General features: G+C 42.2%; 1 protein-coding gene across 2 annotated transcripts in view; it reads right to left on the reverse strand.

Moving 5' to 3' along the window:
- Positions 1–25144, reverse strand: part of LOC309333233 (integrator complex subunit 6-like) — an 83885-nt gene that overhangs the window by 13754 nt on the left and 44987 nt on the right. For both annotated transcript variants that reach the window (XM_081846660.1, XM_081846659.1), the window contains exon 3: positions 8637–8786. In XM_081846660.1, coding sequence (XP_081702786.1) covers positions 8637–8786 — 150 coding nt within the window. The remainder of the gene's footprint in view (positions 1–8636; positions 8787–25144) is intronic.

Consider the following 25144-nt stretch of genomic DNA (forward strand, 5'->3'; position numbering starts at 1 on the left):
GGAGAGAAACTCTTGATAGTAGGAGTTTATGCACCAAATGAGGGGAAATCTGAATTCTTCAAGAAACTGCATGAGACATTGTTGGACTACATGGACTGCAATATCATTATGATGGGAGATATGAATGGAGTGGTGTCTACAAATATGGATAAGTCACCAAGACAGGTAATTACCAAAGATGGAAGATTACCAAAAACTTTTTTTGAGATGACAGACAATATGGACCTAATTGATACTTGGAGAACTAAAAACCCCCTGGGTAGAGAGGGGACTTTCTTTTCTGAAGCCAAAATGACATGGACAAGAATTGACCAAATCTGGATAACCAGAGGAAGGGCTCCCAAGATTCGAAAAGTGGAAATCTGCCCAAAAATCTGCTCCGACCATAACCCTGTGAGAATGGAGATGAAACTAACACCGATGGGTTCCTTTAGATGGAGGATGAATGACACCCTGTTTAGAGATTCAGAGATTACCAAGAAGGCCCCAAAAACCTTGAGAGATTACTTCGAGATAAATATGAAAACCACTGTCGAAAAAAGAGTAATCTGGGACGCAAGTAAAGCGGTTATGAGAGGGTTTCTGATTCAACAGAATGCAATAAAGAAGAGAACTCAAAATGAGAAAAAAGACAAAATTTTGGAGAAAATAAAAGAAGGCGAGAAGAAACTAAGAGTGAAACCAAAGTCGCAAGAGATTCTGAGAGAAATAAAGTTATATCAAGTACAATATATGAAAATGATAAATCAGAAAATAGAATGGAAAATTAAGCAGATGAGACAAAAGATATTTGAATCGGCTAATAAATGCGGGAAATTGTTAGCGTGGCAGATGAAAAAAAGACAAAAGTTAAATACAAATTTGGAAGTGGAAGGAAAGAATATACAGAATCCACAGGAGATTAGAAATTGCTTCCAGAGATATTTTAAACAACTTTATAGACAAGGACCACAGAAAGATATTGACATAGACCAATTTTTGAAAACTAATGGATTACAAAAAATTTCTCAAGAAAACAAGCTACTGCTGAATCACAAAATAACTGAAAAGGAGGTGGAAGGTGCCATTCAGAACATGCAGTTGGGTAAATCTCCAGGACCGGACAGATTAACCTCTAAATATTATAGAATTTTGAAAGATTGGTTAATTCAACCGCTAAAGGAGGTTTGCAATGAAATTCTGGAGGGGAAAAAAGCGCCAGAGTCGTGGAAAGAAGCCTATATTACACTTATATCGAAAACCGAGTCTGAAAAGACACAACTTAAGAACTACCGCCCCATATCCCTGCTTAATGTGGATTACAAAATTTTTGCAGACATCTTGGCTAAAAGACTGAAAAAAGTATTAGTGGAGGAGATACATAAAGCTTTCTCCCTGGGAGACATCTGTCTGATAACACGAGGAATATAATTGACATCCTAGAAAAACTACAAGTGAATATCAATACTAAAGCAGTCTTGATATTTGTAGACGCGGAGAAAGCTTTCGACAATATTTCTTGGAGTTTTATGAAGAAAAATCTTCAGGGGATGGGGGTTGGTCAAGGCTTTGAAAATGGTATAGGTGCAATTTACTTAGAACAAAAGGCTAAACTGATAGTCAACAACGTGGTGACAGAAGAATTTAAGATAAAGGGACATGACAAGGCTGCCCAATTTCCCCATTGCTTTTTATTTCGGTCCTGGAGGTCCTCTTAAATATGATTAGAAGGGACCATCTGATTAAAGGTATTCAGGTCAGAGTTAAACAGTACAAACTTAAAGCCTTTGCAGATGACCTAGTATTGACACTACAGGAGCCAGAATCTAGTACTAAAAGGGTATTGGAATTAATCCAGGAATTTGGTCAGGTGGCAGGATTTAAATTGAATAAGTTAAAAACTAAGGTTCTTGAGAAAAATTTAACACCGATTGAGAAAGAGAGGTTTCAGAAGGAGACAGGTTTAACATTGGTAAAGAAAGTAAAATATCTGGGGGTGAACATGACTGCTAAGAATGTGAATTTGTTTAAAGACAATTATGAGAAATGTTGGTCAGAAGTGATAAAAGATCTTGAAATATGGTCAAGCCTGAAGCTTTCCTTGCTTGGACAAATTGCTGTTATAAAAAATGAATGTATTGCCAAGAATGCTGTTTTTGTTCCAATCTTTGCAAATTATGGATAAGACAGACTGTTTCAAGAAGTGGCAGAAAGATATTTCCAGATTTGTCTGGCAGGGCAAGAAGCCTAGAATAAAATTTAAGATACTTACTGATGCAAAGGATAGAGGTGGTTTTGCCCTGCCGGACCTTAAATTGTACTATGAATCAGCAGCATTCTGCTGGTTGAAAGAATGGCTGCTTCTTGAGAACACAGATATTCTGGACTTAGAAGATTTTGATAATTTTTTTGGGTGGCATGCATATCTGTGGTATGACAAGGTTAAAGCACATAAGGCATTTAAAAATCATATTGCCAGAAGAGCATTGTTTAATGTTTAGATAAAATATACTTACTTGAAAATAAAACCCCAAGGTGGCTATCACCTATGGAAGCGAAGGCTCTGAAAAAACTCAATATGGAGGCGAATTGGCCAAAATATTGGGAAATTCTGGAACAGGAGGGTGACAAAGTGAAATTGCAGAGTTATGAGAAGCTTAAAGATAAAGTGCGAGATTGGCTTCATTATTTTCAAATAAGGGAGGCTTATAATTTGGATAAAAAAACTGGCTTCCAGGTGGAAAAATCAAAATTGGAAACAGAACTATTAGAACCCAAAGCTAAGATACTATCAAGAACGTATAACCTGCTGTTGAAATGGAATACTGACGATGAAACAGTAAAATCTGTTATGATAAAATGGGCACAAGATGTTGGACATAACATTATGTTTGCTGACTGGGAACAGTTGTGGACCACAGGTATGAAATTTACGGCATGCAATGCCCTAAGAGAGAATATTATGAAAATGATATACAGGTGGTACATGACCCCAGTCAAGCTTGCAAAAATCTATCACTTGCCCGATAATAAATGTTGAAAATGCAAAGAGATTGAAGGTACATTCTTTCACCTTTGGTGGACGTGCCCAAGGATTAAGGCTTTCTGGGAGATGATCTATAACGAAATGAAAAAGGTATTTAAATATACTTTCCTTTAGAAACCAGAGGCCTTTCTCCTGGGCATGGTCGGCCAATTGGTGCCAAAGAAGGATAGAACTTTCTTTTTGTACGCTACAGCAGCAGCAAGAATACTTATCGCAAAGCATTGGAAGACACAAGACCTACCCACATTGGAAGAATGGCAGATGCAAGTAATGGACTACATGGAATTGGTGGAAATGACTGGCAGAATCCGAGACCAGGGAGAAGAGTTGGTGGAAGAAGATTGGAAGAAATTTAAAATCTATCTACAGAAATATTGTAAAATTAATGAATGTTAATGACGTTGGAATGAAACGAAGTGGTTCTAGCAATACGGCAAAATAAGAATATGTAAGAATCGATTGATTAGATGAGAATTTGAAATTATAATATGTGAGGATAAACAATTAAGGGTAAACTAAGAGGGTACGGATTTGCTGAACAATTTTTTAAATGGAATACAAAAAAGGGAGGTGTGAGGAAGTCATGAAAATAAGTAAAGATAAGTAAAGTAAGTAAAGATAAGTAAAGTAAGATATCAGAAAGAGGGATTTTTTCTTCTTTTTTTCTTTTTTCTTTTTATGTCTACTTTTGGTTTTTTGTACTTTTTGTGTTTGTCTTGTATTGTCTTGTAACCTTTTTCTTGTTGAAAACTTAATAAATATTATTTTTTTAAAAAATAGAACCTAAAGTACCCTGGTGGCTGTCTCCCATTGAAGTGATAATGATTAAAAAGAAAAATATCGAAACAACCTGGGCTACATATAGGGATTTGCTAGAGAAAAGGGATAATAAATTAAAATTAAAGGATTATGAAGAAATAAAGCACTACCTGACAGAGTGGATTCAATACCACCAGTTATTTGGGAAATTCAACGAAGACAAAAACAAAAGATTTATGACAGAAGTCTCACTATTAGATAAAAACATATTACAAAGTAAAGTAAAGGTAATTTCTAAAATGTATGGATTATAATTAGAATGGGAAGTTAAGGACGAACAAATCAAGGAAGTAATGATTAAATGAGCTATGCATCTGGGTAAAAACATTCAAATAACACAGTGGGAAAAACTATGGAGGGAAAATTGGAAATTCACAGCATGCGAAGCAATAAAAGAAAATATGATAAAGATGCTCTTTAGGTGGTACTTAACACCTACCAAAATTCATAAAATGTATGTGTCAGGGAACTGCCATCGGAGAGTCAGGTGGTGGAAGGGCTCAAGGAGGGTAGGAGAGCCTCGGATGCTGAGGAAGGAACCAGCAGGGGGAGAGAGAGAGTTCCCACAGAAACTCAGTCGGAGGGATGGCTCCAAGATACTTCCAGTGAGAACAGCGGAGAGGTTTCAGGACCTCCGCTGGGGACGCCTACTCCGCGTAGGAAACTGTCACGCAGAGAATCCAGAAGGAGAGTTTCCGTTAAGGAACTCTTATGTTGGCGCAAATTCCGGAAACGCCCACTGACGGATTCTGCCAGCGATTGAGGTAGCCATGCACCCATGGCTCCGCGGACTGGGAGAGTTTAGAAACTGATTGCATGAGTTGAGAGCTCAACCATTTACGCACAAGCAGCCCCCTTAACCCATAACAGTATGAAACTAAATTAACTTTATGTTGGAGGTGTTGGGATTTTGAATACGTGCAGCTTCACACAGAGTCAATTAGGAGTTGGCCGACAGCCAAGGCAATGTGAAGGAGTAAAATCTGCCTGGTGATACAAGGCCTGGAGACAGCTCCATCATTGGGCAAGTTCTCATGGGAATAATGATTTATGGCCTACTGACTGGAATGTGCTAGTCAGAGAGTAGGAGTTGGAGGTTTGAGAGTTGTGAGCCACAAGAGAGAGCAAGTTAAAGATCCGTGTTCTGTTCTGTTCCTGTATATAATAAACACCAATAAGTACAAGTTACTGGTTCCTGCTTCGTCCACCCTGCCTGCAGCCGATTGCTTTCGTGAACTCTGCGTATACTCTGCCAAGGTCTGGTTAAGGTCCTGCAACAAGTCAGAAAGTTGTGAAAAACACAATAGGAGGTGCAATCGAGTGGGGGGCACGCTTATACACATGTGGTGGCAATGTGAAAAAATTAAGGGCTTCTGGGATTTGGTTTTTGAAGAGTTGGGGGGGAATTTTTTTTTGGGGGGGGGGCTTTTTGTTGGGAATAATTGATATGGATATAGCCAGAGAGGATAAGAAATTATTCTTGTATGCGGTGGCGGTGGCTAGAACCCTGATTGCGAAAAACTGGAAAAAAGAAATAATTCCAACAAAACAAGAATGGAAGATAAATTACAGTGGTACCTCGGGTTAAATATGCTTCAGGTTACATATGCTTCAGGTTACAGACTCTGCTAACCCAGAAATAGTACTTCAGGTTAAGAACTTTGCTTCAGGATGAGAACAGAAATCGTGCCACGGCAAAGCGGCGGCCGCAGGAGGCCCCATTAGCTAAAGTGGTGCTTCAGGTTAAGAATAGTTTCAGGTTAAGAACAGACCTCCAGAACGAATTAAGTTCTTAACCTGAGGTACCACTTTATTTAGTTATGTTGAATTGGCAAGATTTACAGATGCAATCAGAGGTTATAGCAATCAAAAAGATTGGAAGAAATACAGTGATTACCAGAAAAAGCAATGCCTGCAAATTACTACTTGGACTTGTTTTAATTAACTTTTGCAAATGGGTTTATGGTTAGAATAAAATATTTAAATAGAAATATAAAGAGAGTTCATAAGAAGATAAAAGAAAGCAGATTATTATGGTTGATAACTGTCAGGGAAAGGGAGGCAGCCAGAGAAGGGGGGGGGCATGGAAGCACTTACCGAGAGCCTAAACAGCCCTTTTCCAGCCAGTCCTCTGAATCAGAGACTGAATTACGGAGTGGCCAGTCTGTTCCAGGAACTAGCTATTTTCAGAAGAGGGGAAGAAAGAGGCGTTCCCTGCCTCGCTGGGCATGCTGGTCTAGAAAGAAACGTGTCAGGGAACTGCCATCGGAGCTCCAAGTGGTGGAGGGGCTCCAGGATGCTAGGAGACCCTCGGATGCTGAGGAGGGAACCAGCAGGGGGAGAGGGAGAGTTTCAGCGGAAACAGAGTCGGAGGAACGGTTCCGAGACGCTTCCAGTGAGAACAGCGGGGAGAGCTCAGGACCTCCCCTTGGGACACCTACTTTGCGCAGGAAGCTGTCACGTAGAGAATCAAGGCGCAGAGTTTCTGTCAAAGAACTCTTAAGTTGGAAGAAATTCCGGAAACGCCCACTGACGGATTCTGCCAGCGATTAAGGCAGCCATGCACCGATGGCTGCGCGGAGAGGGACAGTCTTGAAACTGATCACAAGACTCTGAGAGTGTAAGCGCTCACACACAAGTAGCCCCATATCTCATCACAAAACGTCACGAAAATTCAGAAGCGTCAACTGACTAAGCAACACAGACGCGTTGTTTGGAGCTCTGGAGTTGGCCTATAATTTGCAGTAATAAATCTACCGGACAGAAGTGGCTCGGTGCCTGGAATGTTATCTCCAAACTAGCTTGGCAGCAAACACATCCCTCACAGCTTGACACTTCTCAAAACACTGCTGCTGGAAGCTAGTGACAGAAAGCAGATGGCCCCACTATGGAAAAGGAATTGGAAGACTTGAGAAAAAAAAATGCGGCTCTTCAGGCTCGTGCTTCAGACTTGGAATCTTGGCTTATGGAATCCAGAGCTGCACAGCAAGGAACCGCAGGTGGGCCAGTGGCAGGGGGCATGTCTGCGTGGGTGGAAAAAATTTGTGGAGACCCTGGGACTTATTTGGATTTCAAAACGGAGATGCGTTATTTTTTGGAACTGCACAGCGCTCAGTTTGTGGATGACGCGCAGAAAGTTTCTCACGTAATTAGTCACCTGTCAGGCTCTGCCAAGAGCTGGGTGAGGCCGTTAATTGCCTCGGGGAATGAAGCGCTCAAGAATCTGGACTTTATCTACTCAGATGAAAGTTTAATTGACAAGACACAGGAGGAGTTGTTAGCTTTGAAGCAGGGCAAATCCACGGTGCGTGATTATTGGTCTGAGTTCGCCATGCTTATACACAAACTGGGCTGGGAATTGGAGTCAAAGCCAGTACAAGCTCTATTTAAGGGAGGTTTGAACTCGGAAGTTAAGGACGAACTGGCCAGGGGTCCACGCTCTAAGGACATGGATGGGTTAATGAAGGCTGCGCTTGCAGTGGGGTTGAGACAAGAAGCCAGACAGCGGGAAAGGACACAAGGCAAGGAAAGGAGACAAGGAAAGGCATCAACTGAACCTGAGGCCTTGGATTTTCCGTTGCAAGTTACTACCATTGATGGGAGAGAACTGTTGGGTGGTGAAGTCACACATCGAACGCCTCCCATGAGGACCCAAAGATATGCAATCTGCCATGGTCAGGTTGGAAACTTTCATGTTGAGCATAGAGAGCCAAATAGATAAAAGAATTCTCTGTTACTGGTTTACAGTTCAACAGATGGACAACACTAGGCTACCCAAAAAATGCCTGATTGAGCTCTCGAACAGATTACCCCTTAAAAACTCGGTACATCACGCTGCCCAGCTGATGGGCAAATGTGACCTCTCAGTGACCGAGATCAAAGAACTTCCCTTATATTCCCAGAAAACTATCTTTAAATGAACTATAAGGGCAGTGGCAACTAAAAACGACCTAAACTCTATGCACACATCTACATGCGCCCCATTATATTTTAAACTTAGAGAGGCCAATGAACATACATCTTATTTTAATAAATTGACTTTTGCACAACTTGGGAAAGCTTTTACAGAGTTACGATTAAATACAATAAACTCTGCTTATAGAGATGGGAAACACAGAGGCAGACCAACAAACGAATGTAGAGGTAAACGAATGAAGTAGAGGACCTTATGCATTATATCTTGCGCTGCCCCTTATATAATGAAGCAAGAGAACAATTTTTAGCACCTATAATGACAAGGTCCCCTGGCCAGAACCCCTCTGACATGATTTTATTTCTCCTCACAGACATAGATAAGTATGTGGCCTGGCGTGTAGCACTCTTTGCAATTGCCATCAGGAAAATTAGAGCAAATTATATAGCCAAGGTAGCCACCAACTGTAAAGGAGATGAAATTATTTGACACTATCTACATCAAGCTATATTCTAACTTTATCACCAAATTCTGTATATAATTGCACACTGTATTAGTTAACATTATTTTTAATATATTAGTGGCCATTTGATAATTTTAGCTTATAAATTTTAATGTTTAATGTCTTAATTTGTATATAGCTCTGTTTAGAGTAGGTAATGTCTTGATAATATAACTGTTAAGTTTTTTGTATCAATTCAGTATATTTTATTTTAATTGTTGAATGATTCTGTGTACATTGCGGCAGCCTTTGGCTATGTGCAATAAAACTGACTGACTGACTAATCATGTCAGCAAATTCTCACATCCTCTTTACAAAAGAGATGTAAAGATTTTTCAGATGATGAAGTGAAGGTATTAAATGCTATCATCCATTACCTGTCCATAGTTGTCTATTCCAGACACTAATCTGTTGAGGTTTAGCAAATCAAATGATGATCGAAGAGCCTGTCCAAGGGTGGTTAATCCTGCCGCTTGTAGATTTTTCAGTTCATTCATGAAAGTGGCATGGTTCTCCTTCCATCCAGCCTACAAAGTAACATTATTCCACACTTACTTTGTGATAGTCTAATTTTTTAAAAAAATCTGCAAGGCAAATAGCAGCTTTTCTTCAAAACATTGGGGGTGAGGATGAAAGAATGCACAACACTCCTCACACGGGTAAGCTGTGAGCAAAACCGTCGACCAGAAGTATTTCCATCTCATCTATTATTTACAGTGGTACCTCGGGTTACATACGCTTCAGGTTACAGACTCCACTAACCCAGAAATATTACCTCGGGTTAAGAACATTGCTTCAGGATGAGAACAGAAATCGTGCAGCAGCAGGAGGCCCCATTAGATAAAGTGGTGCTTCGGGTGAAGAACAGTTTCAGGTTAAGAACGAATTAAGTTCTTAATTAAGTCCTCCAGAATGAATTAAGTTCTTAACCCAAGGTATCACTGTATTACATTCATATCCCACCTTTTCTCCAAGTAGCAAGATGGCATACGCTTCTCCCTCTCTCCATTTTATCTTCACAACAACCCTAAAAAATAGGTTTGGCTGAGAGACATTGCGTGGCTCAAGGTCACCCAACTGGCTTCATGGCTAACTGGGGATTTGAACTGCGGTCTCCTAGGTCCTAGTCCAGCACTTTAACCACTACAAAAATTTTCACTTCCACAGAAGGCAGCTTGCCCAGTGCTTTCCGCTGTTGGCAGTGTCTTTTAGAACCCATTCCAGTGCATTTAAGTGAACAATTACAGAGGATGTCTGAATCCTGAATCCTTGGGCATCATTAAGTTAAACTGAATTTCACTAGGTAGGAACACATGCTGAATAGGTCACTCTCCTTCATATCAAACCAAGTCCCAGTACAAGACACGTTTTCCTGAAGACTAATTCCCCAAGCCTTTTTCTTATGCGGTGAGAAAGAGAACACTGCCAATTCTATGAAGTAGGTTCAGATTCTGTATACCTTCCTTCCCCATATATATGTATAAATGGGCTTTCCTGCTTACAGTATGTACTGAACACCTCAGAAGAAATTTTGGAGGCACAATAGTGTTGCAGGAATTTAGACCAAGGTTGGGGTGGGGTGGGGGTTCTGCCCACCCCAGTGCCTTAACAGACTCACATAGTGTCAGGGAAGAGTTAGAAGTTTCCAGTTTATCAGAGGGAGAAAGCATTCTCCAAGGGGGGAAGGAGAGCAGTGAATCTAACAGAAGGGAGCAAGAGGAACAAGAGGGAGGGACCGGCTGTTCCCAGGAAAGGCAAGGGTTCAGTTCTAGCTCAGATTCGGAGGAGGGGAGATACAGGCCAGCTCTAGCCAGGAGGGAAGGAAAAAGAGGGGGAAAGCGAAGGGAAGGGCGCCTTCGCCGTTTTGAGGGTGGCTGGTCACGGAGAAGCAGAGCTCCAAAGGTAGCTGAAAGAAGTGACTCTGAGGAAGAATATTTAAGAACCGTTTATAAGATTGTTTTGTTAATACGCATTAAAAAGTTTTAAAAAAGAACAAGAAGTGTTCATGTGGTGATCTGAAGAGGACAACGACCAGGCCTGACAGAATACCTTCTGCTCTGCGCCTCTTCACTATAAGTAAGAAGGAGAAGCCAAAATGGAGGGAGCTGTGGCGCCAGTTGGGCAAGGAGAAACCCCAGCGCTCCAGCTAACATTACAGGACTTATGGCAACAGAACTTACAGTTGAAAAGTCAAGTCGACGTACTATCAGCAGCACTGGGAGAACATAGAAGCATGTTGCAAGCGACGCGGGAAGACAGAGTGAGTAGAACATTTACTGTACGTCCACGTAGCTTCAAGGGAGAAACCTCTGAATACATGGCTTTCAAGACAGAAATTTCTTACATAATTGAGATAAAGGATAAAGAATTTCAATCTGAGTAAGAGAAGGTTGCTTATGTGATTAATTTCTTGGAAGGGCGGGCTAAGGACTCTGTTATACCCCTAATATCTCGAAGGGATGCCGCCCTAGGAAATCTACAAATGTTTCTGCAGTATCTAGACACGATTTTCTTAGACCCTGGGCATGAAACAACCACAGCTAGGCAGCTGTTGAGAATGAGACAAGGAAAAGACACTGTGGGAGTTTATTGGTCCAACTTTAGTTTGCTGGTGCAGAAATTAAAATGGGATCTGAATTCCCCAACAGTTGCAGCCCTTTTTAGGGAAGGACTGAATGAGATTTTAGACCAATTGGCCCATATGCCAGAACCTAGTTCCTTGGACTCTATGGTCCGAACGTGCCTGCAATTGAGCCTACGCGTGGAACGCAGGGCTAGTGAAAAGAAGGAACAATGGAGACCACAGTGGCGGAAAAACAATATCGAAAGTACAGTGGTGCCCCGCAAGACGAACGCCTCGCAAGACAGAAAACCCGCTAGACGAAAGGGTTTTCCGTTTTGGAGGCGCTTCGCAAAACAAATTTCCCTATGGGCTTGCTTCGCAAGACAAAAATGTCTTGCGAGTTCCTGCGGGGGTTTTTCCCTCTTTTCCCCCTTTTCCTAAGCCCTAAGCCACTTATTAGCTGATCCGCTGATAAGCCGCTTATCAGATGATCCACTAAAAGCCGCTAAACCGCTAATAACGCTAATCCGCTAAGCTGTCAATGGGCTTGCTTCGCAAGGCGAAAAAACCGCTATACGAAGAGCCTCACGGAACGGATTAATTTCGTCTTGCGAGGCACCACTGTACAGAAAGCAGAATGGGCAACGTGCCAGGACGAGAGCGGCCAGAGCCCATGGAATTAGGGGCAGCCAGACCCCTCCCAGTTACTATCTCTTCCATGGTAAGAGGAAATGCAGGGAGAGGAAGAGACACGAGGCGTTGCTTTGTCTGTGGAAAACCAGGGCATCTAGCATGACAATGTCGCAATCGTAAAGGATGGGAGTCTCTATCTGGAGCAGACATGGGAGAAGACAATTGCCCGAAGGAACTGCATCAGGGAAACAAATGTCCCTGGCTGGAAATGGGAGCTTGCAGCCGGGTGGAGGAGCAATAGAAGGCTCTCACGCGGAACCACCTATCCCAGGACTAACGGTGAAGGTGCAACTACAACTACCCAATGGACATAGGGTCCAGGTAGAGGCGCTGTTAGACTCAGGAGCGTCAGCAGATTTCATAGACCAGAAATTGGTACAGGAACACAAAATCGCTTTGTTACCTTTGAATTTCCCACTGCAAGTGAAAACAATCGACGGCAGACCGCTACTGTCAGGAAAAGTGACTTACGAGACTCCGCCAATGAGAATGGATATGAGTCATCACTCAGAGACCAGGGCATTTCATGTGACCAAACTAGCTGGGCACCCGATAGTCCTGGGCATGAGTTGGCTCAATCGTCACAATCCAGTGATTGCCTGGCATCAAAGGTCTTTGGTTTTTGGTTCAATCTATTGTATGACACATTGTTTGGGGCAAAAGGGGAAAATCTCGGTGGAAGTAATGGGAACAGAGGTGGAAGGGAAGTTGATGGGGAATGAAAGTGAGATTCCGTCACAATATATTGCTTATCGGGATGTTTTTTGTGAAAAAGAAGCGGATAAACTTCCACCACATAGGCCCTATGATTGCAAGATAGATCTAGTCCCTGGGGCACAGTTGCCACCAAGCAAGATATATGCCATGTCGGAAGTAGAATCTGCAGCATTGAGGGAGTTCCTGCAAAAGAATTTGCAGAGAGGTTTTATTAGAGTCCACGGCCTCGGGGGGTGCTCCCGTCTTTTTTGTCAAAAAGAAAGGGGAGGAAGGGGCACCGAGATTAGTATGTGACTTCAGAATCCTTAACAGCCAAATGAAGCCTCGCGTGTGCCCACTGCCACGTATAGATGACCTCTTAGAGAGAGAGTAAGGTCAGCCAAAGTCTTCACCAAGCTTGATCTACGAGGAGCATATAATCTGATAAGGGTCAGAGAAGGGGATGAGTGGAAAACCAGTTTTTGTACTAAGTATGGTGCATTTGAATTCTTGGTAATGCCTTTTGGCTTGCAAAATGGCTCAGGGGTATTTCAAACCTTCATCAATCACGTATCAGCAGGTATACTGGATCAGTTCTGTGTCTCTTATTTAGATGACCTCTTAATATATAGTGAAAGTATGGAAGAACATGTAAAACATGTCACGCAGGTGTTAGAGAGATTGAGGACCAACAGGTTATATGTGAAGTTAGAAAAGTGTAACTTCCACACACAAAATGTGGAGTTCCTGGGATATTGCATTTCCCACAAAGGGGTGCACATGGACCCCAGTAAAGTTCAGACAGTGGTGGAATGGGAGGCACCTAAAACTAAGAAAGATCTACAGAGGTTTTTAGGATTTGCTAATTTCTATCGTAAATTCATAGGTAATTACTCCAAAATCACAACACCACTGACTGATTGTCTAAGAGGCAAGGGGCCATTCAGATGGTCTGAGGAAGCACAGAAGGCCTTTGATAAATTAAAGGTGGTGTTTGCTTCAGAAAAATATCTTATGCACCTAGATCCAAGTAAACGTATGAAGGTAGAAACTGACACCTCTGATAGGGCTATTGGGGCCATTCTGCTGCAACAGGACAAGGAAGGGGACTGGAGACCCTGTTCATTCTACTCTAGAAAATTAAATTAATCAGAACAAAACTACACCATATTTGATAAGGAACTTTTAGCTGTGCATGCTGCCTTTAAAGTGTGGAGACATTTTTTGGAAGGGGCGTCACATCAGGTGGTGGTACAAACAGATCATAAGAATTTAGAGTATTGGAGAACTGCTAGACAGCTAAACCAAAGGCAAATTAGGTGGGCGGAGTTTTTTGCTGGGTTTAATTTTAGGATTGAGTACATACCTGGGCATCAAAACGTTCGTACTAACAATGTTTTGCATACAGGATGTATTCATGATTATCACAGGAAATTTGGTCATTTACACTTCGAGGCAGTTTCCAAAATGCCTGCCTTAGTTGAAGGTATGACTATTAAACCCTGCAGTAAACAGGTGAAATGTTTATTTACAGATCGAGGGGAAGAATTCACTTCTCAGCAGTTTGAAGCTTTTCTGACTGAGAAAGGAATTCAACATAATTTGTCAAGTCCACAATCTCCTTGGATGAATGGACTTTGTGAGAGAGCAAGCCAAACATTGCTTCAAGGCTTGAAAAGCTTGCTGCATGATTCCAATCTTCCAGAGAGTTATTGGGCAGAATCGCTCATCTGTTTTGTTTACACTTATAATCGCAGATTATCATCACCGATTGGTTGTACCCCCTATGAAAAGATGTTTGGCAAGAAACCATACATCAAGCACATGAGAATTTTTGGTTCTGACATGTGGGTTCACACACCACAAAGCTCCAAGTTAGGCAAGCGTGGTTTGCATGGTATCTTTCTAGGATATCAGAAAGGTTCTTCTAGAGTAATGATTACTGACACTAATACAATTAGGCTCACTAGAAGTGTTGAGTACAATGCCAAGTGGGGGGAGAATGTGGGGATTTTCCAATATTATCCTGATGACAGTGAAGAGTCTGAGGATAAGCAGAAGCAAAACCCCACACCCACTGATGAAAGTTCTGAATCTGAAACTGAATCAGATGATTCAGAGGATTTCAAGAGTACTAAGGCAGCTTTGTGACCCTCTGAAGGCTCTAATTGAGAATTGGAGGAACCACTGTTCACTATAGGCCACTTTTCTCCTAAGAAAGAAGAGGAGAGCGTTGAAGACTTATGTCTGATTCGCAGGTCTGAAAGAGCCACAAAAGGTAAACCTCCAAAGAGATTTGCTGATGAATTTGCTAAAACAGCAAAGGCTGTAACTGCTCCAAGAAGGTATTTGAACCTTCAAGCTTCCAAGAGATCTAGGCTTTGGACTCGAAGGATGCTGAGCCATGGTTAACTGCCATGAAGGCTGAGCTTGATTCCCTAAAGAGGAACAAAACATGGGAGCTAGTTCCAACAGTTCCAAAGATGAAACTGCTTGACAGCAAATGGGTCTTCAAAGCAAAGACAGACCGAAATGGCAAGATAGTCAGACAGAAAGCCAGATTGGTAGCCAGAGGTTTTTCACAGGTATCAGGAGAAGACTTTCACGAGACCTACTCACCCACTGTGAGATATGAGAGCATTAGGCTTATGCTCAAACTTGCTGCAGAGGAAAATCTACACGTTTCATCACAATATGAATACAGCATTTTTGTACGGAACCTTAGGTGAATCACTTTACATGCTTCCACCTGATGGTGTACAGGTAAAACAGGGATTTGTTTGTTCTCTGAAGAAGTCCCTATATGGTCTCAAGCAAAGTGCACGATGCTGGCACTCTAAACTCACTGAAGTGTTGTTTTCTCCAGGTTTTCATCAAGGTAAAGCTGATCCATGTGTATTTGTCAAAGACGAAGGGCAGAAGAAGCTGTATTGCTTGTTTTATGTTGATGATATTCTTTTATTTTGGAAGGATGTCAAAATGTACAATAGTGCCCTAGCTCAACTGAAGGAGCACTTTGGCATGAAAAATCTTGGTGAGGTAACCAACAACCTATCTCTGGAAACAGAGAGAGATCACATGCCTCAAGCCTCTTTCATTGCACAGTCTGCTCTGCTAAATAAAGTGTGCCCTTGTCAGCAGACTTGGGTCACTGATTTATGTCGTACCAGAGGTCAAAGGGTCTTCGCAATGTGACAGCTGGAAGGAGACGATCCAGCTGGGGGCTAGCCAGCTGGCCGTTCGACCCCCGGATGCCAACAAGAAGATTCTCAGACCAGTGCAATTGAAGCACTGGAAGTAACTGAAGAGTTTGGGCAACTGGCAGGCTTTAAATTAAATAAAGCCAAAACAAAAATGCTGGTTAAAAGCATAGATAAAAACAAATTGAAGATTTACAAAATAAAATAGAAATCATGGCAGTGAAAAGGGTTAAATAATTCACCATTTGGTTGATTCCTAAAAATATTAATTTATTTAAAGATAAATTATGCATTGGTTTGGAAAGAGATGAAAAGAGATTTAGAAATTTGGGAGAGATTGAAATTGTCCTTCTCTGTGATTAAAATGAACGTGTTACCCCAAATGCTATTCTTGTTTCAGACAATCCCTGTGATCAGTGGGATAGGACAGTTTAAAGACTGGCAAAAAATAATATCAAGATTTATCTGGCAGGGAAAGAAGCCTAGGATAAAGTTTAAACTTCTTACAGCCAAGAAAGAAAGAGGTAGATTTTCCCTGCCCAATCTAAAGTTATATTATGAAGCGGCCTGCCTGGTCTGGTTGAGGGACTGGATGAAATTGGAAAATACAAGATTATTAGATTTAGAGGGATACGGAAACAGATATGGGTGGCACGCATACCTGTGGTATGATAAAGTTAAACTACACAGAAGCTTCCTAAACCATTCTGTAAGAAATCCACTTTATGAGGTTTGGTCCAGGTATAAGGAATTATTAGAACACAAAACACCATGGTGGCTATCACCAGTAGAATCAATCTCTGTAAAAAGGTTAACTATGAAAGGCACTTGGCCTACCTATAGGGAGTTGTTAATGGAAGGTGACAGAGAGCTAAGGATGAAACCATACGCAGAAATATGTGACAAATTAACAGGTTGGTTACAGTATCATGAGATTAATGATGTTTTTTCACAAAGACAAAAATAATAATGGCTTTGAAATTTCAAGATCAAAGCTGCAAACCGAGTTGCTGGAAGGTAAAAAAAAAAACCCTTATGAAAAATGTATGATTTACTTTCGGAATGGCATACAAAAGATGAGGAAATCAAAGAGGTGATGACAAAATGGGAAATAGATATTGGGCATAATATAGTATTTGATACATGGTCTAGATTATGGAATACAGGATTAAAATTCACTGCATGCATGACACTGAAAGAAAACATAATAAAAATGATGTATAGATAGTATTTGACTCCAACCAAGTTACCTAAAATGTACATGTTATAGCTATCGGGTGGTTGCTCGAGAGCAATCAGGCAAGATGCCTCACTGGTCTGTTCTAAAACTTTATTATTGGTGCTAAAAACCTTTACAATGCAGAGCGCCTCTATTCCATGTCTTGCTCATTCACCAGCAGAATCTGAGAGTGGGCGGTCCTTAAATCTTCCCCAGCAGAGTAGTCTCTTGACCCCCAGCCTACGCCTCCCCTCTCTGCGCGAAAGCCTACTGCGCAAGGAAGGCTTGGGTAAAGGGGGACCTCCCTCCTCCCCGCTTTGCTCAGGCAAGGTGTCCTGGCACCGCCTTGCATCCTCTGAGCCCTGCATCTCCTCCCCGTGGCTTCCTTCCTCCGCTGAAGAGGAGCTGCTTCCCACGATCTTTGGGGGCTCTCTGTAATCCATCCGCCTTTTCCCCTCTCACCCCTGAGCCGATGGCAGTTCCCTGACAGTACAGAATGAGATAAGAATTGTTGGAAATGCAATGTTAAAGATGGTGATTTTTACCATATGTGGTGGACCTGTGACAAGGTTAAAGTCTTTTGGGATAATATATATGAGAGTTTTTAAAAATGTTCAGGTACACCTTTCCAAAGAGACCTGAAGCATTTCTACTAGGAATGGTTGGAGTGGAAATACCAAAAACAGATCAAAAACTGTTTATGCATGCTACAACGGCGGCAAGAATTTTACTAGCTCAAAAATGGAAACAGCAGGAGCTACCAACAATAGAGGAATGGCAGACATAGGTAATGGAGTATGTGGAAATGGCAAGGCTGACCGGACGCATCCGGAACCAGGGTGACCAAATGTTCCAGAAAGAATAGACTAACTTTATACTATACTTAGAGACTCATTGTACACATATAAAGACACCAGCAGGACTGAGATAAGACTCACTTCGTGAGAAGAATCAATGTTCTATTTAAGAAAAAAAGTGAATGTTAAGACAAGGTAAGTTAAATATAGGGTGGAGATGTTATAAATGTGGAAAATAAAATGTAACAGAAGGTAATCAGAAAAAGAATGGAGGGAAGTCGAAAGCTTGGCCGAGCAAATGATATAATGGTTGTTATGTTATGGTATTATATAATTGTATAATTTGAAAAATCAATTAAAAATTATATAAAAAATAAAAAAATAAAATAATTTTTCGTAAATCAGCAAAAAATAAAAAAGTTTGCTTATTTTTCCTGCCTTCTTTTCCCAACCAGAGATAATAGTATGCATATGCACCCTGAGTGGCAACCTTTCCTTAAAAAAGGTCAACAAATGTGGTGGCGTTGGGTGGATCTTTGCACCCCGGAGCCGCATATGCTTAAGACGGTCCTGGATGCATGCCAGTCTGAGCTGGCTCCAGGCACATTTTCTGTGTCTCCCTGTTCCAGTTACAGATAGGTAGCCGTGTTGGTCTGCCATGGTCAAAACAAAATAAAAAAAATCCTTCCAGTAGCACCTTAAAGACCAACTGAGTTAGTTCTAGGTATGAGCTTTCGTGTGCATGCACACTTCTTCAGATACACAGTGTCCAAAAAATGTATTTCTTGCATAGATTGATTCATTGTTAGGTTGATGGTGGGGTGAAAATCATTGAATTTCTGGTGGAAGGTGTCCAGGGTCTGTTGACCATGTGTCCAGATGATAAAAATATCATCAATGTATCGCAGGTACAAGAGAGGTTTGAGTGGGTAGGAGTTTAGGAAACGTTGTTCTAAATCCGCCATGAAGATGTTGGCATACTGTGGGGCCATGCGGGTGCCCATTGCTGTGCTGCTGATCTGAAGGAACAGGTCATCACCGAATTTGAAGTTGTTGTGGGTAAGGACAAATTGGCAGAGTTTGGTAGCAAAGTCCGCTGTGGTTTTATCTGAAATGGTGTTCCTTATAGCTTGTAAACCATCGTTGTGTGGGATGTTGGTATACAGAGATTCCACATCCATAGTAGCTAGTATAGTATTGTTGGGAAGATTATTTAAAGATTGTATTTTCCTCAGAAAATCTGTGGTGTCACGTACATAGCTGGGAGCACTGATGGCATATGGTTTCAGAACAGAGTCCATATAACCAGAGACACCCACTGTAATAGTGCCAATACCTGAAATGATGGGGCGTCCTGGATTTCCTGGTTTGTGTATTTTAGGTAGAAGATAGAAAGTTCCTGGTCGAGGTTCTGTTGGTGTGTTTGTGAGGATCTGTTCTTGGATGTGTGGGGGTAGCTGCTTAACAATCTTGTTCAGTTCTTTTTTGTATTCTTGTGTGGGGTCTGAGTCCAATTTTATGTAAAAGGCGGTATTGGAAAGTTGTCTGTGAGCCTCCTGAATGTAGTCAGTTTTGTGTATCTGAAGAAGTGTGCATGCACACGAAAGCTCATACCTAGAACTAACTCAGTTGGTCTTTAAGGTGCTACTGGAAGGATTTTTTTTATTTTGTTGTGTCTCCCTGTGTAAGGCTTTGTGGAAATGGCTTCCTCCCTCCCTTTGCCCGTGGATAAGCAGAACAAAGCTAAAAGTCTCTTACCTTTTAAAGAGATTTTAATGATCACAGCAAAAGAACAGATAGTCCATTCTCGGAGTAAAGGTGCTCCCAATTAAGGTTCCCACCTACTTCCCCCTGAGTCACTCTCGTCACTTCCTCATCTTGCAACCTGATCTCGCAACCACTGTACCTTATCTAATCTCCTTGACCTTGGACTGAGCAGCTGGACACTTCCCAGCCAACTGGAGTCTGTTAACTCTCTCTCAGTTCATCTTCTCCTAGCTGTTCCCCACTCAACTTTGCACAGCGTTTGTCTTCAGAACTATGCCCCTCTGCAAACCACTGTTCCAAATCTGTACTGTCCCACTGCTCCTGGGCAGCTTCAGGATCCTGTGCAGGAGCAGAGGGAAGGGGAGGCTCCCACCATTCCTCATCAGAGCAGTACTCCTCAGCCTGGTCTCCAACACTCTGAAGTCAGAGCAAAAGAGGAAATACCTCATGCGCTCGCTTGCCTTAATCTCCTCACTACCCTGGTCCTTCTCCTCTCCTTGGACTCAATCCTGTCCCCCTTTCTCTCCCTCATGCTGGATTCAGGGGAGCCAAAGTTTTGCTAAGGCGCTGGAGTTGTCCAGAGAGAGAGAGAGAGAGAGAGGAGCCTCGGCAGTCGCAGGCTGCGCTTCTCGTGTTTTTCCCTCGGTTTTCTTTCCAGCTCTACTGTAATGCCTCCTCAAGATACCATAATCCTTCCTCAAATCCACCGCTGCTGCCCCCTGACCACATACCGCTCTTCCCACACATACCTACAGAAATATACCGGTGCTGATAATGCACACACAGAGAATTATACCCTGCGACTATTATGCAGTGAATGCTTAGAGACCAAAGAAAGGGGGTTTGACTATTATGCACTGGTGACCATTATGCAGTGAAATATAGTAGTTTGGACCAAAAAAAGGACCAAGGGAAGACTGGAAGCAGGCATGGCTGGCTTGCATCCTTAACAGGAACTTTCCACACATTGAAAACATTTTGTTGTGGACTCCACTTGTAGAAACTAGTGGAGAATGCTACTCGTCACTGTTGAAGGCTCTTAACCATAACCAGTTGAATATTGCAAAGCATACGAAGACTGTCCAGAAGCAAGTCAATTGCAAGCAGGCAGGATGAAGCAGGAACAAGATGTTGCTACTAGTAACTTGGTTACTTATATGTTTATTATTTACAGCAGACCCACAAGTTACTATATACAGGATACAGACACGGATCTTAACTCTCTCTGAACAAACTCCAACTCACTCTCAGAACACACTGACCAACCAACCAGCCAACCACAGGAAAGTCATCATGCCTATGTGGGTGACCTCAACCAATAGCAGAGTTGTATCCAAGGCCCCGTATCTCTAGGCAGAATAACTCCCTCTGCTCAGTCTTCTTGGCCTTCGGCCAACTCCTTGATAGCTTCTGTGGGAAGCTGCATCAGATAGCAACTAGGCAAAAATCCCAACAGTCTCATGGCCCTTGGGGATAAGAAAACCAAACAGACAAAGCCTTAAAAGAATTTAATAGGGGCATTTCCCAAAGTGAGCTATACCTCCCTAAAAAGATAACGGCAGTTGTATGTGCGACTTGAGTTCTCCTGCCTCTCCCTAGCTGACATGCTAGCAATTTCCCTACCAGCTATAACCAGTTTTCCCATGAGAGGGTCTGCATTGCTCTTTTAATGGGAAACAAACACTCTTGGTCCAGTCATCAATGTCTGACAAGAGGAAAGCAACTTGACAGCAACTTCAGTTTCAAGTTCCTGGAAGTCCATCTTTCATAGGTGACATTGCATGATGAAACACTAACCACTAGCCTGGCTGGCCCCTGCACTGCCAACACCACTGCCGCAGTCTGGGGGGAGCCAGGGGTGTCCAACATGAAAACCAAAGAGGCAGTGTGGAGCCCCCAGGCTTCCCCCCCCACACACTCAGTCCTGTTGCAGCAACCAAACAGAGGTCTGGGTCCCAGAGACCTCCAGAGCTAAATAAAAAGGAAAGCGGGGCTGCTGCCCCCGCCAAGCACACACTTATTGTTGCCGCTGCCAAGGCCATCACCGTCACCACCACTAAGGGAGAGAGGTAAGAGGGGACCAAAAGAGCCAGCGAGGCCACAAGGAAGCACGCTGCCTGGCCCAGGCCTAGCCCTGAACCGACCTTCCCAGTGGCTGGAGGGAAAATAGCAGGCCAGGTCCCAGTGGGAACCCTGCATGGGAGATCACCCTGGGAGAGAACAGGCACAATGTGGGCCTTCTCTCATTGGTAGGGGGGGCACTGGTGGCCAGAGATGGACCCAGCAGAGATCCCAAGACTAAGGGGGTAAATTTTACATTTGTAATATATTAATTTTATTTTTTTTAAGAATTGAAATGGCGGCGCCCGTGAAGAAGGCTTGAGGCCTGAACTATCAGAGCCCACCTCCTGGGACTGCGGCCTTAGCCTTGAGCCAGGCACCCGACACCCAGGCCTTGTGGGTTCCGCAACAGGGCTAAAACAGCCCAGGAGCCAAAACCACCACTGTTTTTTAAAACTACATATACAAATCTCTTTTTTATCAATACTGCCAGATGTGCGTGGTGGTTGCTCCTGAATAACCAGGCAGGACTCCGACCTTTTACAGGTTTTATTGGTGCAAACTATTTACAGTGCAGAACCCCAAAGTTCATGTCCGTCTTAGTCACTTGCAGATTCCGGGAGTGGCCCCTTCTGGTCCCCCCCCCCCAACGTAAGAACTTAGACACCCCAAATCTCCGCCTCCCCTCTGTACATTTCACCCCTCTGCACAAGCTGGGCGACGGAAACGGCATGTCTGTTTCCTGGCCAGCCGGGCTAGGTGAGGTGCTTGGGCTCTCAGTCGCATCTTTGAGCCCTCCCCTCGCCTGGCTACCCCCTTCCCCCTCTGCTCCACCGGAGGTGTGGCTTTCCCCACCACTGGACGAGGAGCTGCTCCTCAGAAGCGTCGGAGGCTCTCTGTAATTCCTCTGTTCCGATGGCAGTCCCCTGACAAATACCATTATCATCCCTTTTCTTTTTTAAAAAAAACCCTCCTACCTCCTCCTTTTTGTTACCACTATATTTTTATTTCAACACCTCAACATTTAATTTTCATTAAAAAAAAACACAAGTCCCTACATTTGCCATCCCCCTTCCCCTCACCCTTTTAAATTTTATTTTATTTTTTATTTGATAGGCAGGTAGGTAAATTATATAAAAATATACATATACTCCCCACCCATTTTCAATAGTTTCCTTTCCTTTTCTTTGGTCTTTTATATCATACTATAACCTGAATCACCACTTTGAATTTTGATCTTTCCATTTAAACCTGTTAGCCTTAATTTTTTAATTCTTTACTGTGAACTTTTAACCCCACCTCCAACCCTTAATTTGATCCCACAGCCTCGTTTGTGTGTATGTGAGTACAAACATGGGTGTGTAGGCATGTGTGCAAGTAAATCGCCACATACAACCCCCCCATCACCCCCTCCCTTTGGCCCCACCCCCATGTCTCCTACATGACTGTCAGTCCTTCTGTGTCACCTGTCCATCTGTTGGTCTGTCTATCTACCGGCTGCCCACTCTGTCAATACTGCTGAGACAACCACGGTGACCCAAGAGAAGTCCTTAAGTCAAAGCCCAGATACAACGAAAATGGCTGCTCAACCCAGACGCTCTGAAGAAAGCCACCAATCTATGCCTGTACAACTCTAATTCCACAACACCCAAGAACCACCACCACCAAAACACCGAACAACAACATCCCCTCACTTCAACAGAATACAACGCAAATCCCAAACTAGTGATCTTAAATTCTCGAGAATAATTTTTTGCAGAATATTCTCAAGAATATTCTCAATTAATGAGAATATTAGAGAATTTTCATTTGAAATAGGAGAATATTCATTTTAATGCATTGAAAATTATGTAAGTTTAATGCATTGAAAATGATATAATTAGTTAATATACATGTTTATTCATGGATAAACTTGTTCAGATGGCAATCAAAAACTGTAGATACTTTTATTCAATGGGGCAATGCAGTGAATTGAAAGTGAAATTGGCATGTTAAGGTTTGATACAAGTAAATTCAGTAATAAAACTTCTAAAACTTAATAACTGTTTTGGTGACTAAAACACAGCGTGATAAACAAAACTTATGCACACAAATAAAAAGAAACCATTAACATTAAATATATTATCATTATATAATATATTTCAGTATGTCAGTCTCTGGTAAATGGCACCATGTACCATTGAATGGCAATGCAAAAACCACTTACTGGCACTAAATAAAAATATAGGAACGTCAACTGTATACATCAAGACCACCTCACATGCTGTTACACATAATTGTATAGGTCTAGGTACTTTCAGTGTATAAAGCATAAAAAAAAAAAAATCACACTGTATGGCCAAGGGTATAGAATTGCTAAGAATAAGGTCACAACAAAATAGAAAAAGGCTATTACATACAGTTGAAATACATATGAATTCAAATTTTAATCAAAATAATGTAAGGAAAAAGAAGGGACTTTTTAACATATGCGGTGGGATTGAAGCAAAATTAAAAAATTCTGGGAAATGATATACAATGAGTTGAAGAAAATGTTCCAATTAACATTTGTAAAAAAAAGCCTGAAGCATTTGTGTTAGGGATTGTAGGAAAAGACCTGCCAAGGAAATTGAAAAACATCTTCACTTATGCGACAATGGCGGCAAGAGTCTTAGTAGCACAAGGATGGAAGAATGAAGAAATCCCGAACAAAGAACAATGGCAAGAGAAACTGATGGACTATGCAGAACTGGCGAAATTGACACACAAACTACATGATAAGGACAACTGTGATTTTAGAGAAGAATGAGAACCTTTTACAAAGTACTTAAAGAAACAACAAAATGAACTGGACTCCTTGGCAGGTTTTGAATAAACAAACACAAACTTTATATTGGTAACATATAGATAGATAAATTAAGGATATTTACAATTTTATAACATGCAGAGAATAACGTGCTGAAAAACCAGAGAGAGGAGCTGAGGGAAGTCCGGGAGGGGTGTGTGTGTGAGAGAGGTTTTTTTTTTCCTTTTTGGGGGAGGAAAAAAATGGGGGGGGTAATGAGGATGATGAGTTTTTGATAAATTGTTATGTTGAAATTCCTAATAAAAATTCAAAAAAGGGGGGGACAAAAAAAATGTTCATCAAAATAAATGTATAGCATTTTTAAAACTAAAATAAAAATGTTTTCTGTAGCGTGCATTTCAGAACTGACAATGGTGAATGACACAATGCCCAGCAATGTTTGTTGTTGTTGTTTAGTCGTGTCCAACTCTTTGTGACCCCCTGGACCAGAGCACGCCAGGCACTCCTGTCCTCCACTGCCTCCCGCAGTTTGATCAGACTCATGCTGGTAGCTTCGAGAACACTGTCCAACCATCTCGTCCTCTGTTGTCCCCTTCTCCTTGTGCTCTCCATCTTTCCCAACATCAGGGTCTTTTCCAGGGAATCTTCTCTTCTCATGAGGTGGACAAAGTATTGGAGCCTCAGCTTCACGATCTGTCCTTCCAGTGAGCACTCAGGGCTGATTTCCTTCAGAATGGAGAGGATGGATCTTCTTACAGTCCATGGGACTCTCAAGAGTCTCCTCCAGCACCAGAATTCAAAAGCATAAATTCTTCGGCGATCAACCTACTTTATAGTCCAGCTTTCACTTCCATACATCACTACTGGGAAAACCATAGCTTTTACTATACGGACATTAGTTGGCAAGGTGATGTCTCTGCTTTTTAAGATGCTGTCTAGGTTTGTCATTGCTTTTCTCCCAAGAAGCAGGCGTCTTTTAATTTCGTGACTGCTGTCACCATCTGCAGTGATCATGGAGCCCAAGAAAGTAAAATCTCTCACTGCCTCCATTTCTTCCCCTCCTATTTGCCAGGAGGTGATGGGACCAGGGGCCATGATCTTCGT

This window comes from Podarcis erhardii (assembly GCF_964252035.2).
Source record: "Podarcis erhardii genome assembly, chromosome: W".
NCBI classification, from domain to species: Eukaryota; Metazoa; Chordata; class Lepidosauria; order Squamata; family Lacertidae; genus Podarcis; species Podarcis erhardii.